Source organism: Sinocyclocheilus grahami, unplaced genomic scaffold, assembly GCF_001515645.1.
Source record: "Sinocyclocheilus grahami isolate Dianchi unplaced genomic scaffold, SAMN03320097.WGS_v1.1 scaffold72.1, whole genome shotgun sequence".
Lineage (NCBI taxonomy): Eukaryota > Metazoa > Chordata > Actinopteri > Cypriniformes > Cyprinidae > Sinocyclocheilus > Sinocyclocheilus grahami.
Genome location: NW_015505251.1, coordinates 1,441,118 through 1,456,894, shown reverse-complemented (window position 1 = coordinate 1,456,894; position 15,777 = coordinate 1,441,118). Strand labels below are relative to the sequence as shown.

The 15,777-nt window shown below is 38.6% G+C and overlaps 1 protein-coding gene across 1 annotated transcript in view; it reads left to right on the top strand.

Moving 5' to 3' along the window:
* Positions 1-15,777, top strand: part of LOC107585584 (lissencephaly-1 homolog A-like) — a 52,254-nt gene that overhangs the window by 32,297 nt on the left and 4,180 nt on the right. The window contains exons 3-6 of the mRNA XM_016272664.1: positions 5,331-5,415; positions 10,633-10,707; positions 10,922-11,128; positions 14,567-14,735. Of these exons, the coding sequence (XP_016128150.1) occupies positions 5,331-5,415; positions 10,633-10,707; positions 10,922-11,128; positions 14,567-14,735 (536 nt within the window). The remainder of the gene's footprint in view (positions 1-5,330; positions 5,416-10,632; positions 10,708-10,921; positions 11,129-14,566; positions 14,736-15,777) is intronic.

Genomic DNA, 15,777 nt, shown 5'->3' with positions numbered 1-15,777 from the left:
TTGTTTACAGCTGTAACCAAGGAAACGCTGTATCTGGTGTTCCATGAGCGCCTCCTGCTGTCAGAGAGTGACTTGTAGTATAATTTCACAAAGCTAGTCACAACATTCTGTTTTTGCTTCAAATTGGGTTATTATTAAATCAAATTATGTGTATGAAATTATATAACTAAATGATATGAAATAATATAAATGATATGTATATGAATTTAAAACTAAAATTTAAATAACTAATTACAGATTTAGGTTAAATAAAGATGTCTTTATTTTTATTCTTTTTAGGAAACAAATCAAAGAAAAAATAAACAAATTCTACTGTTCCTAATATTCTGTATGTTGCTCAAAAACCAAATTATATTGTATTCAGCGGAAAGGTTTTTAAAAAAAATTTTTTAACCCAGTCATTTAAAAACAACACATTTTAGAACAATACCGTGAAACCGTGATATTTTTGCTTAAGGTTATCATACCATCAAAATATCATACCGGCCCATGTCTAGTCCCAAATAAGCGCAAATATGGCCACGCCCTATTGGGACAATGGCTGCTTCATTTTTCTTCAATGGAAGTGAATGAAGGTGTGTCGTCCATCTTTTTTTACAGTCTATGGTCGCACCTCGCTGCAATAGCTAAAGTCTGTCTACGCTGGACTAGGGCTGGACAATAATTCAATATGTATCACGATACAATTTTTTTCAATAATGGTGATACGATTTTTAAACATTTCCGATATTTCGATATACATTACCAGTGTTTCCCATACATTGTAGCAGAGCTGCTGCAAGTGATTTTCAGTGCTGGAAATCCATTTATCCTTTGAAACTTCCGCATCGTTGTGGAGAGCGCAGGTCACGGTTGCTTAGCAACGGCAGACGCCACGAAAGCGCAAGCTCTCGAGCGCTTTGGAAAGGAACGGCGTGTCTGGCGTTTTCCACGCGTTTTTAGGCGCGACATGTGAACGGCCCCAAAGTCTGTCTACACCGGACGCAATAAAGCGACCGTTGCATATCATTTGAAATTTGTGTCAGTACGTCATAAAGAGAACGAGGCAACTGTCTGGGATTTGTCATACCGTGCCGCATACTGTAGACTCGGTGAGAGCCACGCAGATGCACGTGAACACTGAATTCTGTTCACTTCTGCGTCTATTTGTGCCTGAAATACTGTGCTCTGCAAGTATCCTTGTAAACGCAGTTGCTTATGGCTTAGGTGAAGGTGAACAATTGAGAAAGAAAATGGATGTGTAACAGTATATTGGTTCACAGCAGTTTAATGTTCCTGTTGCTTTCTCTGTCATGAACGTTAATCAACAAAACACAAAGAAAAATCACTTTTGTAGCTTTAACACCGATTTGTTGGATTTAATTTATAGTGAAAACTATGCAGTGTTATTTTACATGTGATTATATTTTTCAGGTAAGTCTTAACAGTATTCAGGTACAGAAATTGAATAAAGCACTGCTTATTTAATTTGTATGTTTCTGTTATTTATCTATGCTTGTAATTAGTTTATTTCCTATGCTGATTTACTCGCCTACAAAATCACCCCAGTCATTGTTTTTTTTTTTCTCCAAATAGAGCTATTGAAGTCATCTGATTTTTTTTTTTCCATATCGCAATATATATTGCAGAAAAAATATATATCACAATGTGAGTTTTTTCCCAATATCGTGCAGCCCTATTATACACTAAAATTCCATTATGACTGAATTTCTTGATTCTGCCCCGAAAATCTTATGGCCTTATGTACCTGGCTGTTGTCATATTGCGAAGAAGATTGTTTTATTTCATGTTGCAAAAAACCTGATGTATCATCCTAGGTGCTCACTGTGTTTGAATATTCAAATGTTCCCATGCTGCCCAAAAAGGGATGCAGATCTGCTGGTTTTGAAACAGTTGTTGGTTAGTTTGAGGAAGCCCTCTCTTAATCAAGAGTTTCTTTTGTTTCTTGTTTTCAGTATCTCTGCCCACTCAGGTCCATCGCCACTTCACTTCTCAGGCTGCTCCTCGGTTTCCATGGAGACCAGCCCAAAGCTATGAGCACTCATTTGTTTGTTCACAATGTTTTCTTTTTCTCACCATCTTCAGTACTACATGTCCTTCCTTACAAGCCTGTTTTGGAGTGCACACACACACACACGTTCCCTCCAGCATGAAGCAGTGTGTTGTTAATTCCTGCCGCCTGTCACATGAGAGATAACCTCGTGCTGACCTTGACTTTAATCAGTGCACCCTCACTGTGACAGGCTGCAGTAGATATGGTGTTAGAGCTCGGTCAATTCATTGTCTGCTCCTTAGTGAACTGGCCCGTCCACCAAATAGGGCTGTGACGGTGGCCGTGACAACCGCGTGCACGTGACGTCACGCACTCTATAACAAGCATAATACGAAGTTTTGTATACAAGTGTAATAACACTAATAACAGTAGTGGAACAGTGAACCGAGTCTACACCAGACGAGACAGCGCCCGCACCAACAGGTTGAGTCTGTCTAGTGTCTACACAGGACATTTGAACTCTGTGTCAGTACCTCATAAATAGAACGAGGCAGTTTACTGTCGGGGATTTGTCATGTCGAGTCGTGCCACATCCAGTGTAGCATCACTGATTATAATGAGTTTTATAGTATTTTGTCGCGCCGCGCAGCTCGCGCCCTGTAGACAGGGTGTATTTAACTTTCTTATTTAGGCTACTTTCTTGTTTAACTATTATTTCTTTGATATTTATTTTAGTGTTTTGCAGGCTGCGTATTCACTGACTGAAGTGCTAAAATAAACACAAGCTGACGAGTTAAATCGGGTGTGTTTGGTGTTATCGCTCTCACTCTCTCATACTGGTCACTGGAAGTTCAACATGGCACCTCATGGCAAAGAACTCTCTGAGGATCTGAAAAAAAGAATTGTTGCTCTACGTAAAGATGGGTTTAGGCTATAAGAAGATTGCCAAGACCCTGAAACTGAGCTGCAGCACGGTGGCCAAGATCATACAGTGGTTTAACAGGACCGGTTCCACTCAGAACAGGCCTCGCCATGGTCGACCAAAGAAGTTGAGTGCACGTGCTCAGCGTCATATCCAGAGGTTGTGTTTGGGAAATAGAAGTATGAGTGCTGCCAGCATTGCTGCAGAGGTTGAAGGGGTGGGGGGTCAGCCTGTCAGTGCTCGGACCATACACCGCACACTGCATCAAATTGGTCTGCATGGCTGTCATTGTCCCAAAAGGAAGCCTCTTCTAAAGATGGTGCTCAAGAAAGCCCGCAAACAGTTTGCTGAAGACAAGCAGACTAAGGACATGGATTACTGGAGCCATGTCCTGTGGTCTGATGAGACCAAGATAAACTTATTTGGTTCAGATGGTGTCAAGCGTGTGTGGTGAGGAGTACAAAGACAAGTTGTGTCTTGCCTACAGTCAAGCATGGTGGTGGGAGTGTCATGGTCTGGGGCTGCATGAGTGCTGCCGGCACTGGGGAGCTACAGTTCATTGAGGGAACCATGAATGCCAACATGTACTGTGACATACTGAAGGAGAGCATGATCCCCTCCCTTCGGAGACTGGGCCGCAGGGCAGTATTCCAACATAACGACCCCAAACACACCTGAGGGTAAAGGTGATGGATTGGCCAAGCATGTCTCCAGACCTAAACCCTATTGAGTATCTGTGGGGCACCCTCAAACGGAAGGTAGAGGAGCACAAGGTCTCTAACATCCACCAGCTCCATGATGTCGTCGTGGAGGAGTGGGAGAGGACTCCAGTGGCAACCTGTGAAGCTCTGGTGAACTCCATGCCCAAGAGGGTTAAGGCAGTGCTGGAAAATAATGGTGGCCACACAAAATATTGACACTTTGGGCCCAATTTGGACATTTTCACTTAGGGGTGTACTCACTTTTTTTTTTTTTTTTTTTTTTTTTTTTTTTAGTAAAAATGTGTTTTCTTTACCAAGAAAGTAGCAAGATGAAAACCACTATTTTCTGTTTCAAACTTTCACATAGCATCTTTAGGTTATAATAACATTAAAAATTAAAATTCATTTTTTGATTTTCAAAGATTTATTCTAAAATTTTAAATGCAATAAAATCCTGTTTTTGTCTTTTTGTCTGTTGTGTAATCGACTATTGTTTTCAGTGTTGACTAGGAGGAGCTGTACGCCGATACCGATATGGCGCCCGATATATCGTGCATCCCTAATGTATATGTAGTTTTCCTTCTGCCTGTGTGTGCTGTTAGACTCTTTGTTGTCTGGTCTATAGATATTTAAATTATTTTTATCCATCTTGATTTTGATCTTGGTTTAAGAGTATATGTGAACAATGTGGCTGTCTCGCTGAAACTGCATTTCCATATTGGGCTCCTAGTTTCCTCACGGCTGTGGATCCTTCTACCATCACAATGCCAGGAAGAGTTTGGACAGCAGAGTGGCGTCTCTGACAGCCTTCTTTGTCTTCACTATCAATGAATATCTTCCACTCACCACAGTCTTGCTGACTTCTCAGCAGCTCAAAATGTGTTGAAAACAGAGGTGGAGGCTTCCTTTTAAACTGACATATTCCTTCCTTATTTAAGTAGAAATCATTTGTAAAATTATTCTTTATGAATGTGCACACATTGTATTTGAGCTGTAAATGTTGTTTTTTTTCCTGGCATGTTTTATTGAAATGGCAGTTTTGTTTTTGCTTCAGTCATTGCCATATAGTAATATTATTATTCCTATTTTTTAATTATATGTTTCTTCCTAGATATTTTGTTAATATATTTAAATGTATGAGTATAACCATTAATAATAAGGATATATAATAATGTCTTGCATAATAATATTTAATATTATTAATATTTTATCGTCTTTCTTGAAAGCATATATACTTTTCTAATATTAATATTAGTAGTAGTAGTACATAATTCATTATAGAATCTCACCCTTTACAAGTAGATATATCTAAATAATTGAACACTAATGATTTCTTTCAGGTTTTCCTGTTTTCTTTTGATTGATCCAGTCATGTTAATCCAACAAACTACCTTCATAAATGTCTTTTTAAGGACACTCCTTTGGGCCAGTACTGAAATGTATTAATCAATTTGCATATCAGTCTTTTTTTCCCCACACCTTCTTCTTTATCAAGCCTGATTTTCTGTGTATGCTTTGTTTACACAGTTTAGCAGTTTTCCATGAATAGCTGTTGTCTACTATAACGAAATTCCAGTGTACCGGTGTCTGAATACGTGCTCAGACACACATGTTCTTTTAGTTGTCAAAAGCACTTACCACAGCTCTTTTCTTAATCCACAATCATAAAGCCTGGTTATCAAGAGAACTAATTGGGCATTTCTTTGTTTTTCAGAAACCGAGCGCTAGCTGATTACCTTCGTTCCAATGGATATGAAGAGGCATATTCAGTTTTCAAAAAGGAGGCGGAATTAGACGTGGTGAGTGTGGGAACCCCCCTCCATTTAAACCCCAGTCAAACCAATATTTCTTAATTTGAAGTATTCCCCATTTAATTGGCGCCTCTGTGTGAGGTTGTGACTGACGGTGCACGTGCTGAATTAAGGCAGCGCAGAGATAATTATGATGTGTGGCAGATGTAAAACCCGATGCTCCCTGTTGTCTCAGCGATGGTTCAAACTGATAAAGGAACATCCTAAATAGTGTCTTTCCATTATCACAGCGTAGACCAGGAGAATTACTCAAATTCAGCAGAAAATATCTCGCTGTAATATGCCGTCTGGAAATGTGAGAGCTCTTGGCACACGCAGAAGCTCTTGTTTGAAAACACTCCTGGCTGGACAGAAGATAAACTGTTTATTTCCTTTGTACAGGGAAGAAAGAGCATGAATTATTGATCAGATTTGTGGACAGAGAGGTGGTCTATGGTGCTAAAAGCTCTCTTTAATTAACCAGAATGCTATTAACACAGCCTCATTTAGCAGAAGAGATTTCATCATCGATCCTTCCAGCTGTTAAGATGTTCTGTGTGGTGGCAGGGGTTTGTGACTTTAGGCATAACTGTAGATGAAAAGTGGCTCTCTGAGGGCTGGAGGGAGCTGATGGACTGTCAGACGGCAGTGATTAGAGCCTGGCATGGCTGATGGGACTGGTATTTAGTCATTGGCCAACACGCATAGCAGAGGGTCCAGGCAGATGGTGGATCAGTCCTCTGCAAAGGCTTTAAATGCCCTTCTACCTCAGAGACACATGACACGACCCCTCTCACTCCACTTCTCATCACATAGACAGCACCTGTTCTGCTGGACACCTCTGATATTACTCCAGAAGAGCCTCTCTCCTCTTATTCTCTTTGTCTGCGGCAGCCTTTTTTCATTACCCATAGATCTGGGAGCTGCGTTATGCTTTTGCATTTTTAATGGTTAGAGAACAGTCTAGTGAAAACCATGTGTACACTTCTTCGTATTGCTTTCTAGGGTTGGGTATCGACCGGTGCCAAATCGATACTTTTAAATCTGTATCGGTACCTGATCCGATACTTGGGAAAAAAAATAAATAAATAAAAAAGAGCCACAAAAAAAACCATGGATAACATTAAAGAACATTAAAAATATTTAAAGGGGTCATATGATGCTTCTAAAAAGAACAGTATTTTGTGTATTTGGTGTAATGAAATGTGTTTATGCGGTTCAAAAAACACATTATTTTCCACATACTGTACATTATTGTTTCTCCTCTATGCACCGCCTTGTCGATTTTTACAAAGCTCATCGGTCTGAAAAAGCGAGGTGTGCTGTGATTGGCCAGCTATCCAGTGCGTTGTGATTGGCCGAATACCTCAAGCATGAGACGGAAATGTTACGCCCCTTGCCATATTGTGATGATGCCCTGTCAGGCCGGAGCGATGAGACAAAAACATGAAAACCCATTATAAACGAGGCATTCGTTGCATCCAGTGGGGACATAATTATGGATTATAATGACTTGTGCTGTCTTTTTACGTGTTGCGTTGCATCGCGCCGCATAAACATAAAACCATGTCTGCATTTGTGATCGGAGAAATGACAAACAACAAGCCCTGCTCTACACTGCCCAAAAAACTCTTAAAAAAATATAAAAACTCTTTAAATATAAAAGACGTACTTACAGTCTTTGAGTTAGAACAGCCGGCATTGTAGTCTACTCTTCCAGGAAACAGTCCTCCATAAAATGTGCTGCACACATCCGAATATTTGGGTTGAAGTGATCTGGAACAGTGTTGTAAATATGACTTAACCACTGATTTCTAGTCGTGTCCATTTTTGGAAGGCCAAACAAAGTAGTTTCGCTTTCACAACGAAACACAGCGTCACACACGGCGACCTACAGTGAGCAGAGGCTGGGGGCTAGCGTGAGGAACGGTGGGAGGGTTAGGGTGAGCATAGGCGCGGGCTTGAGAACGGCGTGGCCGGCGATTTCGACAAAGGAGCGTCCGGAAGGACATGTGATGACTCCGGACTGGACTCCGCTTCGTCCACGGTTAAAAGCCGATCCGGCGATCGATTGTGCAAAGTTGTAGTATTTCCTCATCGACCAGCACGGATCAGCTCCAGGCATGACGAAGCAGATATCATCCTCTTTTGGAAAACCAAACAAAGTAGTTTCGCTTTCACAACGAAGCCCTTACGCCTTCTTTCTTTGCGTGAACATTTGGGCGGCTTTATGCAAATCTTCCCACAGAGCGACGTAGGTATGTTGGGGCGTGTTAGAACGAGCCGTTTTTAGGTAGGTGTGGCTGACTCTTAACTTTTATAAAGAATATCTCTTTGGATTTGAGTCTTTAGTCTTTGCAACTTTACAGATATTCTTTATGCACCAAGAGCTTGGAACACTCCAAAGAGAAAGGAAAAATTGAAAACGCATCATATGACCCTTTAAAATTAATATACATAGCATTCACATGCTCCTTGGATGCTCTCATTTCCTGAGTTGTGCTTCCCTTACTCTAAGGCTAATAAATGTATTTCACGATCTGGGTCATTATTTAATATAAAACAATATTTAATACAAAACCACACATAATGTTTCTACTGTATCTGTCAATCCCTCTGATATTTAGTTAGAATGAGTGAATTGGCTGTGCTGTCTGTCACTGTCTTTAATCAGTTCTGTGAATGACTGTATGGTATGCCACATGCACTGTATTATGTTTTATATTAAATTTTCAAATGAAAATAGCAACATGATCGTTTTATAAAGTATGCGTTCATTTGTGTTAAGGGCTGGATTTTCGCTGGAGGAAACAGCTGTGGTGTGATGAGGGATGAACGGAGCGAAAACTTTACAGTAGATTGGAAACAGATTGCTCCCTCGTGACCTTTTGTAAACCATTTATGACAAAGAACTGCACAGATACAGATAAACACACCTTGTGTCCTGTGTTTCTGTTTGAGTCCGCTCGAGCTGCACCCCCACGGTCTGCGGATTGAAGAGCGCACTGAAAGACGGGGAGGAGACTAAGTCTGCACAGTTTTCATATGAAATTTAATGGGGACTGACTCTGAGGCATTCACAAATTTGTGTATCCATTTCGGGGAACCAGGACAAATATTTAAATCAATCGCTCAGGCATTTAAGTGCCACCGAAATCTGCGTTCTGATTCGGTTCTAATACATACCGGTTATATGGCACCGGGTTTCGGTACCCAACCCTATTGCTTTCCGGCTGAGACTGTGAGATTGCGTATTTAACACACAAATGTCTTCTGTCAGGGATTGGAAATGCAAGGTATTAGTCTTGTTGGATTTTCATACCTCAGAATTAGACAGTCTTAATGAAGTGGAGTTGTGAATGTATGGTTTGTGTGTGTAGTATATTAATAAATATATAAATCTAACTGTGTTTTTTTTGTTTATTACTGTTATTTATTCATATAAAACAAGATATTGGACACCCCATTGGTAGTACTGTATATAATCAAATGCATTCTATATGAGATAAATCAGATATACATCAAATAAACACAATATTACAATGTACAATTGCACAAAAGGCTGCAAACGAACAGCGCGCATCTGAAGTGTCTCTGAAGGAAATAATGCATTATTTATCGGCTTTAAGATATCGGCCAAATTTTCTTATCAGGCCAATACCGATAACAGAAAAAATGAGCATTTATCAGCCGATACCGATATGGTGGCCGATATATCGTGCATCCCTATTATCTTTTGCTACTTAACATTAGAACCGCCAGAGGTCGCTGTATACCTAAAAGCGCCAGCAGGTACATTTTACCCACGCACATGACAACTGTATTTATATGGCTAAAGAACATATTATTTCATTGTATTATGCCACTGCCTTCACAAAGAAGTGTCTAGAGTCATGAAATGATTGTCTAGTCATCAACTATATTTTTATCCTGTTGTTTTATGTTCAAGACTTTTTAATGCAGGCTACACTAATCCATAACGGTCAGTAGCCTAAGCTAAAAAAAAAAAGAAAAAAGCCTGCACTGACAACTGAAATTAGAAGGTAGTAGCCTAAATATTTGCGTGGTGTAATATTATAATACAATGTAATTTAATCAATATATTAAGTTAACCCATGCTATTTAAATTACTAAAATAGCCTGTACACAATAATGAGCAATAATAATTCATCACACTGCATAGGATGATGTGATGACCTATTCAAGCGCACAGCTTCACCTATTTATTAATTTGTTTAGTTATATCATTTATAATTTGAATAAGAGAACAACACCATTAAACTTTGGGTAATCAAAAAATGGTTTTATTCATTACAGCATATAGATCAGATTTTTTTTCTTTTTCAGGAAACCGCTAGACTAGAATAGCAACACAGTAGAGAAGAATAAATGATATGGCAAGACAAAAATTAAATAATTAAACCAAAGTTTGACCAATTAGAGTAACGTTAGGCTAAAACATGTAAATATGATATCTGGATCACTGTCAGATGAGCCATCAGATGCTGAGCCGACCCAGGACACGTAACTTACCATCAGACTCTCCATCACTCATGGCATTTAGTGTTTCTAATCCTACCTACCTTCCATAAATCGCCTTTTTTAGTCATTTTGACTTTATGAAACTGATAACCGCTAAATCAGTGAGTGAAAGGTGTTGCCTATAAATGTACAATGTTAAAACATAAGCGGCAAGAAAATGACAGCATGAAAATACATGCATTATATAGGTGGGTAAATTTGACCCGCTGGTGCTTATAGGTATAAATGCCCGTTTTTTTAATCTGGTTTTATCTAAATAATTTTTAACAACATTGGATTGTAAATTACTGGGAGAATTGACTGTTTTATTTTAAATCTGTTATGTACATTTGAAAAACAGCCACGGGTAAAATTTACCCCGTGGCGGTTCTAGTGTTAATGTTTCTGATTAGAGAATGCCAATGGAATCATTTCTCTCTCATTTTGAGAAATAAATGTGACTTTCAGAAAGGTCTAGTTAGTGCCAGGCACCCTAAAGTAAATTTTTCACAGTGCGGTGTTTGTGTAATTGTAATCTTGGTAAGCTCTCTTTGTCTGCCAGAGATTAACTCATGTGAAGGGATTTACAGGGAATTTGCAGTTGCCACTGGGGTGATAGGTGTATGCCTTCTTTTTTGCTTAAGGCTGTATGTAATTCTTGTATTATTATTTTTTTTTATGTGGTGTGTTGTGTTTTGTCACCAGAATGAGGAATTGGATAAGAAGTATGCAGGTCTATTGGAAAAGAAATGGACTTCAGTCATCAGATTACAGAAAAAGGTTTGTGCATTTCATATTTAATGCAAATCCTATTAAGAACCATGGAGGCAGACTTGACTCATTGACTATTCAATCCCTGAAATGCTAAATTTTAGGGTTAAGAAATGCTGCATTCAACTACTGCAGCTTTAAATCCAAAATCCAAAAATGTCATTTTCATTCATGTGATTTGATGTGTGTAATGATGAGTCTTACCTATTATACCTTCTGCTAGGTGATGGAATTAGAATCAAAACTGAATGAGGCAAAAGAAGAGATTACTTTAGGTGGGCCAGTTGGACAGAAGCGAGACCCCAAAGAATGGATTCCCCGTCCTCCTGAGAGATACGCCCTGAGCGGCCACAGGAGTCCTGTCACCAGAGTCATTTTCCATCCTGTTTTCAGCGTCATAGTCTCTGCCTCAGAGGACGCAACAATAAAGGTGAGGTCTTCTGTATATTTTGTAGGTTATCCATCACTCTCATACCCTCCAAAACCGATCTTGCGTTTCTGATAAATTGGTGTGATCAAATCATGATTTACAGTGTGAAAATGGCTCATCAAATTTTGGCTGACCTACCTTGCTGGCTGAAATAATTATTAGGGCTGGGTAAAAAATATCGATATCTTGATATTAATCGATTCTCTTTTTTACGGAACGATATCGATTCTTAAATCCCAGGAATTTGATTAGTGTAGCCAGTTTTCAGTTAATGGACGGAACATTGAAGGGCACCTCCCATCCAATAAATCACAATAAGCATTGTGCTTTTAATATGAAACAAAGTCTCAGGTTTCAATTTATGTCTGTTGTATTGCATTATTCAAACAATAAATGCCGTTTTGGCGCGGTTTAATGTGGAGTGACCGATCGCTGTTGCGCCTCAGTTCAACAGACGCTGCAACGCGAGGTGCCCGTGAACTGATCATTAGTGTAGCCAGTTTTCAGTTAATGGACGGAACATTGAAGGGCACCTCCCATCCAATAAATCACAATAAGCATTGTGCTTTTAATATGAAACAAAGTCTCAGGTTTCAATTTATGTCTGTTGTATTGCATTATTCAAACAATAAATGCCGTTTTGGCGTGGTTTAATGTGGAGTGACCGATCGCTGCCGCGCTCTCCTCCACATTAATACAAGCTTCAGCACAAAATAAACATGACTAAACATCTGAAGGTAAGTTAAAAGAAAGAGTACAACTACAGTCTCGTGTAATTGCTCAATCAGTGTTTCAGCTGTGCAAATATGTCAGTATAAAGTCTTGTAAACAATGTCACGTAATGTCACATTTACCTCAGAAACAAACATATTTGGTGACCATAAACTCGTTAGTCAGCCAGAAAAATAAACTGTAGAGTGGAGTATTCTGTTAAATATATGCACCATATAACACATTCATTATAATTTTTACTGGTCTTATGTTTAATTTATGTTTGAATAAATCCATAAATTTTTTTATGACGGCCACCATTTAAATTTTTATATTTAAAAAAAAAAAAATGAATTGAAGTAGAAATATTATGTAATTGTAACTTTTATTATTTTAAAAACTTCATTGTGTAATTTTAACAGTTGTATGCTATAGCTTACAAATCAGTTAATTTTAACCTTCAACATTATAATAATGTAGTACCAAATGACTCATGTATATTTTACAGCATTAGTTCTTTGAGAAAATTTGGCATGTACTGTGCCTGATATATATCCAAAATAATCGATATTGAATCGAATCGAAAGCTTGTGAATGAGAATTGAATCGAATCGTGAAATTTGTGTCAAAACCCAGCCCTAATAATTATAGTGTATTGTCTTGAATGAGCTGTAAATTTGACTGCAGGCAGCCACTGTCCTCTCTTTCTGCTGTTTTGGTCATACAGGGGCTCTTGAGACACACAAAAAACACATGTCTGCACAAGCAGTGTGACATTCCCATGGTAATAAGCTCTGTTTCTGGTTGCCTGCTATTCATAACCGTGCCCAGCAACCATACACACAACCTCAGTGATGCTTCTAAAAGGACAGGCACAAATTGAGTCTAAATCGATTTATAGCCACTTATTAAGGTTTTTTTTTTTTTTGTTGGTGTTTTTACAGTCAAGAAGAAATGTTTTTATTCTTTAGATCAGCCAAACAATTCAGAGGTATAGTATATGCAAGGTACCCTCTCTTTTATGTTCTGTTTTATTTGGAATCTGTCCTACAAAGGGTTCCTCTATTTTTCTGAACGCGTGCTTTTTCGAGTGATTCATCTACTGCCTCAGTGCCGGCAGCTATGGCCACCAACCTGTCTGTGCCCCCTCCTTCTGTGCCCTAGTTTTGTACTCAGTGCTATTAAACCCTTCCCTAAAACGCCATCTTAACATGGGCATCCCTTAACTAGACAGCTAGAGCTGGTCCAGTTATATTCTTCGCCATTCTCTCCATCCACATATCCAGAGCTAATTGTCAGGAAGCCTGAAGCTGTGCAGCCAGATGCTTTTGTCTAACCTCTGCTCAGTGTAATGTAGATGTGGCAAGACGGCTGTGGCAGACCTTTTTTTTCTTTCTTTTTAAATTGAATATTTTCTTCTTTTTGTTAATCAGCAGTTTGACAGCCACTTGACAAGACAGTTCTGCTTCTGCTTAGCCTGGTTATTGAATCAGCCAAATGGTTTGCAGTTCAGTTTCATGCACAAGTATATTTTTCCAAACTGTGATATTTTATACATGCGCATGAACATATGACATGCACTCAAACATGCAGTCATATCTTTCATCGCCACAATTTGTCTGAAAAGTCAACACTCTAGTCTAAAATAAGCCCGCTTGGTTCATTAATTTTAATGTAATCTTTAGTAAATCTCAAAATGAATACCCATTTTTATGCTATAAATTATAATGTTGTGAGGCCTAAATTCACTTGGAGCATTCAAAATGAAATATTTAATATTAATTTATTTAGGCAAAATAGCATTTAATTAATTCCAGTATTGTCCTCTTATTGTTATCTGCCATGGTATGAAAATAATTATCGCCTCATTGGTATCAACCAGAATTTTGGCTTGGGTTAGCTGTGGTCCTAAAAATCTCTTTTTTTTGTTGTTGTTGTTGTTGTTAAGGTGAGCAAGTTGATGACCAGGCACATGCAGACAGATCAATGAGGGCAGATATAAGTAGTATACACTCTATATAATAGTATTGCAGTCTCTGCAACATGGGTAAAGCTTACATGCTTTACTAACCCAGGTGTGTCACATCAGGCTTTTCATGTGCATGTTTTCTGTCAGAACTTGGCTGGTTGGGTTCAGTCTCCCTCTTTGGAAGGAGGAGATAGATAAGCAGGTGGAAGGGCTTCTGTCACTGGCCCCCTGTGCAGCAGACAGAGCTTATCTCTGTGTGTCTGCCGCCTAGAAACTGCTGAAACCTGATCTTCACATTAAGCCCTGAGGCTGTTTATCATACTGCTGCATCCAGGCGAACAAGCAGATAACATTCGCCTCACTTCACAAAAATGCTTTAATGATAAAGAAAATGATGAAAACTGAATTTCAGGGAAAACATGATTTCAAAATATTCAGCCACAGTTTTCGCTTGGAGTGCAGTAGATACTGTAAAGTTAATATGGGAAGAAATTCTGACAATTCTTTCTTGAGGCAGATAAAGTCTGAATGAAATGTTCAGATTGTATCCAGAGGGCAATCTGGCATGTTTGATGGTTTTTAAAAGCTGGCTGCATGACAAATGTTTCGCTGAATATATAATAGCAGCTACAAGCCCAGACCTGTCTTTTATGCTTTACCTTATCATCATAACAAGCTGCCAAACAAGTTAATGACTTTTTTGTTTGTTGAAGAGATGTTCATCTTGGGCTAAAGCATGTGTTTTGTGTCTGATCCAGGTATGGGACTATGAAACGGGCGACTTTGAGCGGACCCTCAAGGGCCACACAGACTCGGTGCAGGACATTTCCTTTGACCAAACTGGAAAGCTGCTAGCCTCCTGTTCAGCGGACATGACCATTAAGCTCTGGGACTTCCAGGGCTTCGAGTGTATCAGGACCATGCATGGTGAGCGTGGTGTCATATGTTGTCATTGGTTCTGGGAACTGTTAGGAGCGGAGGAAATGCATTTTTTGTTCATGTTTGGGTGTACCTGGGTCAATAAAATAATGCTCTTTTTAGTCCAAGTCTAATAATTTATTTAAAAATGCAGTTCATGTGTGCATTACACCTCTTCTACATTGAGCATGTTTTTAACTTCTAAATAAAATTAATTTATATTTTAATTGGGGGGGGGGGGGGGGGGTTGCGGGGGGGGGGGGGGATATAGAGTGTCAGGAGGCAGGTGTTGAATGCAACTCATTAATGTGCCAGCTTGCCAACAAATCCATAAAAGAGATTCTTCCTGTATTAGAAGCCGTCCTTTAACACATTTTCTCAAATATTACTGTGCTGTTTATGAAAGTTTTATTTTTTTATAATCATTATAATATTTAAGAACTATAGATGCATTATAATTCATGGACCCTTTTCACAGACTTTGATATGTTTTAAACAGTCATCAGCATTGTAAATCCTGAAAAGTTTTTTTTTTATTTAAATTACAAATATTTAAAACAAATATATTGTAGATTTATGATACTGTACTTTGTATTGTATTACCTTTGCATCAGATTATTAAAAAAATGTGAGGCATTATCTAATACAGCAGCTATGGGAGTGACAGTAAATTTGACATTGTTCTCTCTTCTGACTGCTGTTATCAGTCTCTCTCTATTTTTTCCTCTTTTTGAAAGTTGTGAAAATAGTATTGTGGTGTTTTTCTTTTGCGATTTTAACCAAATGAGAATGCAAAAAATATATTTGAGTTAGTCTCCCATTCACTTTGATATAAGTTTAACCAACTATGATGATTTCCACTTCTGAGAAACCCAGAAATGTGAATAAGAGGAGAAAGGCTCCATTATATAATTTATACAAATATATTTAATATACTGTAATACTATATTACATTTTCTTAAAATTTAAGATATATTTTTTTAGAGCATTTGAACTTTCCCCCCCCCCCCCCCCCCCCCCCCGCTTGGGAGAACACTGTTTCTTTTTTTCT